This window comes from Sinocyclocheilus grahami, unplaced genomic scaffold, assembly GCF_001515645.1.
Source record: "Sinocyclocheilus grahami isolate Dianchi unplaced genomic scaffold, SAMN03320097.WGS_v1.1 scaffold912.1, whole genome shotgun sequence".
In the NCBI taxonomy this organism is placed as follows: domain Eukaryota; kingdom Metazoa; phylum Chordata; class Actinopteri; order Cypriniformes; family Cyprinidae; genus Sinocyclocheilus; species Sinocyclocheilus grahami.
This window is the reverse complement of record NW_015506091.1, coordinates 45,955-55,954: the sequence shown is the minus strand read 5'-3', so window position 1 is coordinate 55,954 and position 10,000 is coordinate 45,955. Positions and strand designations below refer to the sequence as shown.

Below are 10,000 nucleotides of genomic sequence, written 5' to 3'. Positions count from 1 at the left end.
ACCACCTGCCACCCTCCCAGAATGCCATAGCAAATCAAATTTAATTTGAACCAAATTTCATTTTCCATTACAATTGTAACTTCCAACTATTATGAAAATGAAGTTGTTATTATTGTTTGCAACAGTGTTTTAGTTTTGTCTTGTCTTGTTCTATATATTGAATATGTTTTGTAGTTTTCAGAAAGTTGTGGAAGTACACTACAACATAGATGCTTTTTATCTCTTTTTATTTAATTTAAATATGTCTTGATAAATATATATATATATATATATATATATATATATATATATATTATTTTCTGTTTTTATTTTAATTTTAAAGTCATTTTGTAATTTTTAGTTCAGCTGTAGTTATTTTAGTACATTAGGTTAAACAATTAAAATGAAGAATGTGAGAAACTTGCTGAACTTTATTTTATATTATTATTATATTTATTTATTTTTATTTCAAGTAACAAAAATGTTTTAATGATTTCAGTTTTAGTTTCAGTTTTAGTTTTAATTAACTACAATAACAGATTCAAGCAAAAAAAAATTAGTATGGTGGGATTTTATTGGCTTTATCATTATCCTTTAGTTATTAGGGTGAAAGATTGTAAAAGCAAGCTCACTGGAATAATGTTCACTGATGAGCAGAAACGTGTTAAGAAAGTAAATTGAGTCGATTTGAATTTCATGTTGACTTTAAGCCTGTGTGTGTTTGTGTGTGTGTGTTGTGTGTGTGTGTGTGTGTGTTTGTGCGTGCGTGTGTGTGTGTGTGTGTTTGTGCGTGCGTGCGTGCGAGCGAGTGTGTGTGTGTGTGTGTGAGTGAGTGAGTGTTTGTGTGTGTGTGTGTGTGTGTGTTTGCAGTTATGCATTGTAAGTATCTGTGCGATAATCTGTGGTGCTCATTTGAATATAGACTGATCTGATCATCTGCTGTAAATTACAGTCAGGCATTGAGCTGAACATCTATCGTGATGAGGTCCTTCATATATACAGGGTTATTTGATGTCTTCTGATGGCAGATTTATTTATTAATCACAGAATCAATGTCACGGGCTCATGCACACAGCTCATAGTGTAATATCACAATGTCAACAACACAACGCACTCGCTGCCTGTGATGCACCAATTCAGTACAAACAAACAGTCTCACAGACAGAAACAAGAGAGCAATTCCTGCTGTCAAGACACGTGCACAGTACATGCACAATGAAAAACCTGTAAATACTGGTGATTAAAACAGATTGTCATTTGATTTCTGAGGATGAATGATTTCTGAAGGATCATGTGACACTGAAGACTGGAGTAATGATGCTGAAAATACAGCTGCACATCACAGAAATACATTACATTTCAACATATATGCACAAAAAAATCATTTAAATTGTAATAATATTTCACAATATTACTGTTTTACCGTATTTCTGATTAAATACATGCAGTCCTGGTGAGGAGAAGAGACTTGTTTCAAAAACATTTAAAAATTCTTACTTTTGTATGGTAGTGTATTATCATTATTAGTTTTACTCATCAGGTTTTGAACTAAACCCTTGTTCTGGGAAAAAAAAAAAATTAAAAAATTAAAAAAAAAAATATATATATATATATAAATTGTTCCAATTTCTGGACAATTGCAGTACATAAATATGTAAATGTATCTGTATTATACTTAACATGAAATACATGTATTTCCAATACATATAAAAATATATATTTTTCACTTGGATATATATATATATATAAATGTGTGTTCAAAAAATATAAAATTACATGAGAAAGAAGACTGGGATAAAGCCTTGAGTATGTTATTTCACACCAAATCTAGTTAGAATCAGGCACGGTGGATGTGTTTTAATAGAATGGATCAGATGAAAACTAACAAATGCAAAGCCACTCTGAATATCAGCAGTTGTGATGAGGACATCTGTGTTTGTCTTGCGTACTAACTCTCTGTTCTCCCCTCCTGCCGCTTCCACTGGAGCAGTCAACCAGACAGGTGAGAGCATGCAGAAGAGCTGTACCTGAGACACACGCACTGGTCACGGCTCACAGAACGTGTCACATTTGAATGCCCATCACCAGCGTGTTTGCTTGACCTCTTGCAGTGCTGCTCTGATAGTCCAAACACAGTTTTGTCCTGAAGTATATGATGTATTTCTTTCAGGAAAAGGGCGGAGTCAGAGGCCAGGAAAGGCAGTCTGCCCAGCGGTAAAGAAATGCCCTCCCATCACGCCACCGACCCTGTGGAGTTACGCCGTCTGAACTTCCAGACTCCCGGTAAGAGCTACTGACCGCCATCCTCCTCATCTTCACCGTCAAACACAAACCATCAACCAACTCCTTGAGTCTGAAACTAAAGATTTTGATTCCGACTCGTTTTCAGTGAAGTGAAGATTCTAGGCTTAGAAATGGTTGAATCATGAGGAAGTCTCGAACAGTGTTTCCCAAACCGTGTACCCTCAACAGTGCATATTTTGGATGTCTCCTTTATTTGACGCGCCCAGTTCAGCTTTAAGGGTCTCTGCTAACAAGCTGAAGAGTTGAATCCGATGTGTTTGATTAACGAGATGTACAGAATGTGCATTATTGGGGGAACTCTGGGCTCTGGATGGGGAAACACTGATCTAGAGCACACTAGCTCTGTTCCAAAGCCTAGTGAGCTGCCTACGTAGATGGCATTTACAGGTGCACTCTAGACTTGAAGGCTCCTCAAAATCCATGCAGCAAGATTGTGTTGCTTACAATTTTGGCCAAATTGTATGGCAGCATTGAATTTAACCTTCAAAGAGGCAATCCCAGAATGCATTGTGACAAGCTCAGTGAATGTCATCCATAAGCAAGACAAACGTTGATTACAAGGTCTGTCAAATTGTGGATCAGTTGAAATGAATTGAGTGGTGCTGCCTATGTGGAATACGTCAAATCAGTGACTCGAGGATCAGTTACAGATCCTGCCTGAGTAGACAGCAAGGCATCTCACTAGATTTGGGAGCATGTTGGTGATGCATTGGCCAACTTGTAGGCGCCTCATGAAGAAACACAGTCTTAAATGAGTCTGTGGACATAAACAGACCTGTGTGTAGAAAGTCAACGTGGTGCTCTTGTTTTGCTCAGCATAGTAAAGGTTTAATGGGAGGGTCTGTAAGCCATATGGAGCCAAAGATACAGAGACGCACCTCTTGAGGAATCGGCCTGAATACTCACAAACGCACAGGACAGGTGGCTTCAGAATGACAGAAGGGCAGAAAATCCCTCCGGACTCTTGGCCTGCAGCTTCACAGCTGACCCGAGAACTCCTCGCAGTACATTAATAACAGCTTAGTGAGTTTACCTGAAGAGCGAGAACTGTGGCCAACCAAAGCCAGCTGAAGAAGACTATGGAGATATATATTCAAGCCAGGGGCTCTCAAAACCTCTGCTGGTGATTGTATATTCAGTTGGTGAATCAACACACACACACACATAGGAGGGCTGTTGTGTTTGAAAGCAGCGGAGTGTGAACGAGTCGCAGAGGAATGTGGGAATTGTCGAGCGGTGAATGGCTGCTCCCTCCTGACCTTGGTGAACAAGGTGAAGTGCGTTCGGTTCTAGAGCGGCCAGCCGTGAAGACCTATAGATTTATTTTCTGAGGGGCAAAACAACGGTGACAACAGTTGCTCCATTAGTTTCTCAGAGGAGAACCTGGGTGCCAGCGAGACCAGCTCTAAACACATTGAACCAGAGTCCATCTGTCTGGACTGCAAGAGCAAGACAGATGGACTGGAGGGAAACTCTTCACCTTTCTGATAAAAATGGCTGTGCAGCATTTGCTTCCAAGCTGTGGATGGTGGCCTACTCTTAAAAGTTTGCATCCTAAAAGTAAAACTGATTACTCCTATTAGTTGTTCAGACTAGTTCTTAAGACCTAGTCTTAACATAGTGGCTGTGTTTATGCTACTGGCCCTTGGTTTCCACTGTTTTGATGGCTTTAAAGAGTTTTTGGGCACCGGTCATGCTGGGGGACCAACCAGCCAAACCCAAAAAGTCACTTACCACACAACACAATTCATAGATGTTTATTCTGTGGAGTGGCATTTGTTGCTAAACTAAACCATTGAAAGCTCTACTGCTTATTGTATATTTTGTTGGGTGATCAGGACACACATTTAGGCTTCCCATTGTTTTTTTTAAGCAGGCAAGCGTGTCCACAGAATTTTGGAAGTGTCCTGAGGTCAACACAACTGTTGGTCTTAATGAAGACCTGTTTACCTAACAGAAGAAAAACAGCTTAAGCCATCCTAAGGTTGGTTATCTAGTCTTAGCAGGCCACTAGCCTGGTTTCCATGTAGTGGTTTTGGGCACTCGTCAACAGGTCAGTCTGGGAGACTATCTAAAGCAAGCCCGGTCAAAAGTTGGTTTTCTTCTTGAACCATTCATCAATTGCCCAATGTTGCCGTTGAATGTGATCCCCATCCTTACACAGCAGTGACATTCATTTTGATATTCATCTACGACGCGAATAAGCCAGGGTTCGTATTCACGTGTCGGATTTGCATTGCAACATGGTTTCAAGAGCGATGTTCCATGCACTCTATCCTCTCGGCAGCTCTTTATTAGCGCACTCGTGCCCCTCTTTCGCAAACAGCCTCTTAGAGACGCTTTGCATCCTCCATTTTCCCTTCAGGCAGCCCGAACGCAGCTCTCGACAGCTGAAGATCCCTCTCTTCAGCGGGAACGGCCTCTGCATTAGCCCTCCTCTCTCCAAACCCTTGATGCTGTCGTGCGGTCACTCCCCCCTCCTCCCCATCTCAATTTTCATCTTGAGGGTGCTTGATGTCGCTCCGATGCGTTTCTCCGAATGGCAGTTTCATTGTCACCGCGGCTGGTAATGGGTCTTGAGAGGCGGTGGATGGCAGCTCTCTCCTGCTGCCTCCATTAGCTAATGCCCTCTTCTATCAGCCCAGAGATGAAAGAGCCGCAACACCGTGTTCAAGCGTACGGCCTCTTTTTCTGCGGCACGCAGGCTGTTGTTATGCAAACCGGTTATCAGAGAGCAGCTTCTGCTGCTCGACCATTCAAAAGCATCCTCTGCAGTGCAAACACAAACTCTCTCGCAGACACGGGCCTTCTTTGCGAATCTCACAGCCGAAGCCCTTAGAGAACAGACAAACATGCGCATGATAAACGTGCACGCCATCTTCTCTGTCCTTGTTACGTTTGTTTTGAAGTGTCTTTTTTTTTTTTCTCCGAATGTGTTATCCTCATCTCCGCATGTTTGTCGTCCGTTAGCTGTTAGCATGTGTGACTGTTTTTACTAACAAATAAACATAGAGATGGAGTCATAGCGTGGTTTGCGACTGTCATTTCAGACTGTTTCTACTGCCTCTTTTTTTTTTAGTTCCGATAGAGGCCGATCACCACATTTGCTTGTTTTAACGTCAGCTAGTATGATTTATCCCCGTCCCCTTTTCCTTCGCAGGTTCAGCCGCATCGGTTTACCCCAGTAACCTCCATTTGTCAAGTTAGTCGTTCTTGTTTCTACATATGCCACTGTGTCTGTTCATTTCCTTCACTTCCTCTCTGGACTGCGTTCATCTCCTCACGCCGCTTTGCCTCACGCCAGCGCAGGAGGTGGGGTTTGATATGTTCCATCCTTTAGACTCATCGCCGGCTCAAACTTTAATATCCAGCCCCTAAAGTTCTACTCTACTCCATCTTTCCACCATGTTTCCCGCCATGTTAACGCTTGCGGACGAATAACATTCCTCTCTTCATTAGGAATGCTCTGTGCGGCTTCTGTGTCCATTCTCTCCGAGCATGTGGCTGCTTCGTTCAATCATACAGGCCGAACAAACCTCACATCCTTCATCCTCTGTGGTGCCCATCTCTCGCCGCAGGCTCTGGTGTGCTAGCGCTAACCCCGGGACTCTTTGTTTGTCTCCTGTCTGCAGGGATGGCCAGTCACCCTCCCATCCCAGTCATGGAGCTGGCCGATCACATCGAACGCCTGAAAGCAAACGACAACTTGAAGTTTTCGCAGGAGTATGAGGTAATGCTCAGCCATTATGTTACTTTCTGCATGAAAAATCTGGTTTTGTTCTCAACTTTTCTGACTCCAAGGCCCCCCGAGATATTCCTGCTACTTCTGCTGTAATAGCAAAGCTGATCATTTTTAAACTAGGAATGGTAATATATCATAATAATAATAATAAAATACAGCATTTACACACATTTACTTTTTTTTTGGATTAACAATTAATTTACGTAATGTTTTCTAGACATTTGATTACAGTTATCTTTTACTTACAAATTGCACTTTCTACTACATAAGATATTTTATAACTCTGATTCTTAAATTAAAATGGCAGTTGTTAAAGGAATACAATAAGAAACATGATGCTAGGTTACATTTAGATTTTTAGCTGTTCAGTTTATTTTAAGCCTTGTTTTGCCTTATTTTAATTCATTTTAAGCCATTTTGTGCCCCCCTTGGATGTATGCAGAGGCCCCCTGGTTGAGAACCACTGGTTTAAATGCTTGTGTTTTGCATATATATATATATATATATATATATATATACAAGTTATATTATCAGCATAACAATTTCAGTGAAAAGTAAAAATGAACATGAATTTGAAGGTGTCTGAGTATTTAGTTTGTCTGAGTTGGTGATCAACTTCTCCAGCATGGTTTGAGATGATCCAGAGAGTATCTTGAGTCACATGATCAGTGTCACTTATTTATATTTGATTAGTTCTTCCAGCTACATAATTAAATGAGTGTCAGAGTTGTGTCTCTCTGTGTGCGCAGGGCAAGAAATCACTCATTAACTCATACATAACTCATACATGTTGCCAGATCTTGCTGGAATAAAAGCAAGAACAAGCCCATAATAAACTTAAATCCAAACGCTTTATCATGACCTGTTCCTACCTATTTAATTAACTCCATCAACCGGATCGCTTTATGTGCTGAGCAAAACAAAGATGCTTAATAAACGTTGCTTATAATAAGTGGACATGGCAACCCTTCACGAACGCTCTCTGCAAAGCAGCCTTGCAAACATAAACAAGATGGCTCTGTTGATGATGCTGAACATAAGTCTTTGGTCGCTGTAATATTGCTAATATGTCATAATATAGTATGACAAATAATATGACAAGAATAGAGGATGCCAGAACATTTACTGTCGTTTACTGCGCCGGCGTAGGACAGGTCAGGTAGGATGTTTCGGTGAGATCGCAGGGCCAGAGCACGAGTCCGTTTGGTGATGTCAGCGCTCACGTGACAGATTGTTTTTGGGCCCTCGGCCTGCGGTTGCTGAGCATGAGGTCAGACGTGGAGCTCGGCCAAAATGCCTGCCAGAGCTGAGCTCAAGCACACGGTGTTGTCATTCCGGGGCGCTTTTGCATGGGCACAGAAAGTCATTTCAGCAGCACAATGAAGCGCGCGAGTTCACGAGCCATGTTTCAACAGATTTGGGCAGAATGATGCAGCTTAGCTGGAGATTTGTCATCTTTAGTGACGCTTTATGGCACGGCACGGCGACTCGCCCTGACAGAAAAATACCACCACTGTCAATTTATGGTTCTTCATATCGAGGCCCGTTTGCTTATTGTAGAGTTACGCAAACAAGCGCCAGTGCTTTACAGCTAAAACAGCAGCGTCTCCTCGTCTCTCCTCGCAGCTATACGTGTCGAATGTGAAATATGTGCTTCGGATGTTGACAGTCTCACAGCGTTTATCGTTTTGCTATTTCTGAGTGTAATTTGTCCAAGTGGGGCTGTGATTTGTTTGCAGTCGTCTGCTCTCGTCTGAAAGGCCACATCAGTGGACAAAAGCGCCGTTTGAAAGGGAGCACATCTCTGCGTGATCCTTTAAAATCTATTCAAGGCATGAAGACATTACTTTCCCCTCTTCGCTTACGGGACCAATTTTCATTCATTCAACGCTCCTCTGAAAACTGTAATTTGAAATTTGTCAACGCGGAGAGCTGGGCTCGCAGGCAGATGCGTATCTTCTTTTCATTTTCAAAAGACACTGCGGAGACTGAATAATTTCATTATTAAAGTAAATGGGAAAAATGGCAAACGGCGCATAAGACTGACGCTGAGGTCATATTGAGCACAAAAGCTCTTTCAGTGGCAGACTCGTCCCGCGCTCTTTCAGGCCCACACCTGTTTTTAAGAAGCTCCGCGCTGAAAGCTTCAATCGTCTGACTTCCTGAAGAAATCAAAAGAAGAACGTTAACGGCAGGAAGATCTCACACGTCACTAATGTGTGTCAGCTAATCATTCATTCATTCACTGATGATCCCTTTATTTTTTGTCAGTCCATTTAATCTTGTCATTATTCATTAATTGATTGACATTCTTTTTCTTTCATATTTTCATTAGTTAGTCAATTCATGCATTTGTTCAGTTAATTTTTTTTTTTTCATTAATTCATTCAACCATAAAATATTATAATTGCTTTCATTCATTCATTCATTCATTCACTGATGATCCCTTTATTTTTTGTCAGTCCATTTAATCTTTTCATTATTCATTAATTGATTGACATTCTTTTTCTTTCATATTTTCATTAGTTAGTCAATTCATGCATTTGTTCAATTAATTATTTTTTTTCATTAATTCATTCAACCATAAAATATTATAATTGCTTTCATTCATTCATTCATTCATTCATTCATTCATTCATTCATTCACTGATGATCCCTTGATTTTTTTTGTCAGTCCATTTAATCTTTTCATTATTCATTAATTGATTATCTTTCTTTCTTTCTCTTTCTTTCATCCTTTCTTTCTTTTTCTTTCTTTCTTGTTCATTTAATTTGTATTTTTTCATTAATTAATTCAACCATAAAAATAGTATAATTGATTTCATTAATTCATTCATTCATTCATTCACTTGATGATCCCTTTATTTTTTGTCAGTCCATTTAATATTTTCATTAATCATTAATTGATTAACATTCTTTCTTTCTTTCTTTTTCTTTCTTTATTTCCATTAGTTCATTCATGCATTTGTTCAATTAATTTGTACATTTGTTTCATTCAATCCATTCATTCATGCATTTGTGCATTATTTTGTCCATAAGTTACTCCATTCATGCTTTTATTTAATTTGTATATTTATTCGTTAATCTGTTAATCCGTGCATTATTTTTTTTAATTTGTCAGACATTCGTCATAACTTTTATTTAATTATTTAGTTTGCTCATAAATTGATTGTATATGTATTTGTGCATTAATTGATTAATTTAGTGAAAGCATGAAAGCCACTGGCCGTTTCTCGTTTCCAGGACAGAAGTTGTTGAGGCAGCATGTTTCCGCCCAGCAGCAGCGTTTATTTCTGAGCGCTCTCGTTCAATGACGCGTTACAGTCGCCGCTCTATTAATACAGACTGTGAATGCTGATCATAGCCACGCGGGTCGGGACGCGCCTTTCTATTTCTGATGGATATTATTGGCGTGAGACGCTCAGAGTATGTTGAGTCCGAGCCAACAGTTAGCTTACGACTGTAAGATGAGCTGTGTCTGTGTTTAGCTCTGATGCTAATGCACTCATTAATCCATATTCCTCATTTCTCCTCAGTCGGTCGATCCCGGTCAGCAGTTCACGTGGGAGCACTCCAACCTGGAGGTCAACAAACCAAAGAACAGATACGCAAACGTCATCGCCTACGATCACTCCAGAGTCCTGCTCTCCGCCATCGATGGTACGCTCACCACTTCTCATTAGTTCATCGCGGTGAACTTCAGGTTTCCAAGCATCTTGGTTTCCAATAAAACATGTCTAAACATCCTTAAAACAAGATACTTGTGCCAAATATTGTGTAAAGTGTACATTCTAACATGTATTTATTTGTTTGTTTGTTTGTTTGTTTATTTATTTTTTTATTTGATTTATATACACACAATACACTACAATATATTATGCAATACATAACACAAGTCTTTTTCATGCTATGTGTCTTCTCAAGTAAATGCATCTTGTTTTAAGGATGTTAAAATAATTTTAATGGGAAACGAGA

At 40.0% G+C, this 10,000-nt stretch overlaps 1 protein-coding gene across 10 annotated transcripts in view; it reads left to right on the top strand.

The window, feature by feature from the left end:
* LOC107564123 (receptor-type tyrosine-protein phosphatase delta-like) overlaps positions 1–10,000 on the top strand; it is a 286,174-nt gene that overhangs the window by 260,510 nt on the left and 15,664 nt on the right. For 6 of the 10 annotated variants that reach the window (XM_016249124.1, XM_016249129.1, XM_016249126.1 and 3 more), the window contains 5 exons: positions 1,952–1,981; positions 2,150–2,262; positions 5,444–5,485; positions 5,916–6,013; positions 9,562–9,685. In XM_016249124.1, coding sequence (XP_016104610.1) covers positions 1,952–1,981; positions 2,150–2,262; positions 5,444–5,485; positions 5,916–6,013; positions 9,562–9,685 — 407 coding nt within the window. The remainder of the gene's footprint in view (positions 1–1,951; positions 1,982–2,149; positions 2,263–5,443; positions 5,486–5,915; positions 6,014–9,561; positions 9,686–10,000) is intronic. The other 4 variants (XM_016249128.1, XM_016249127.1, XM_016249130.1 and 1 more) reach the window with 4 other exon arrangements.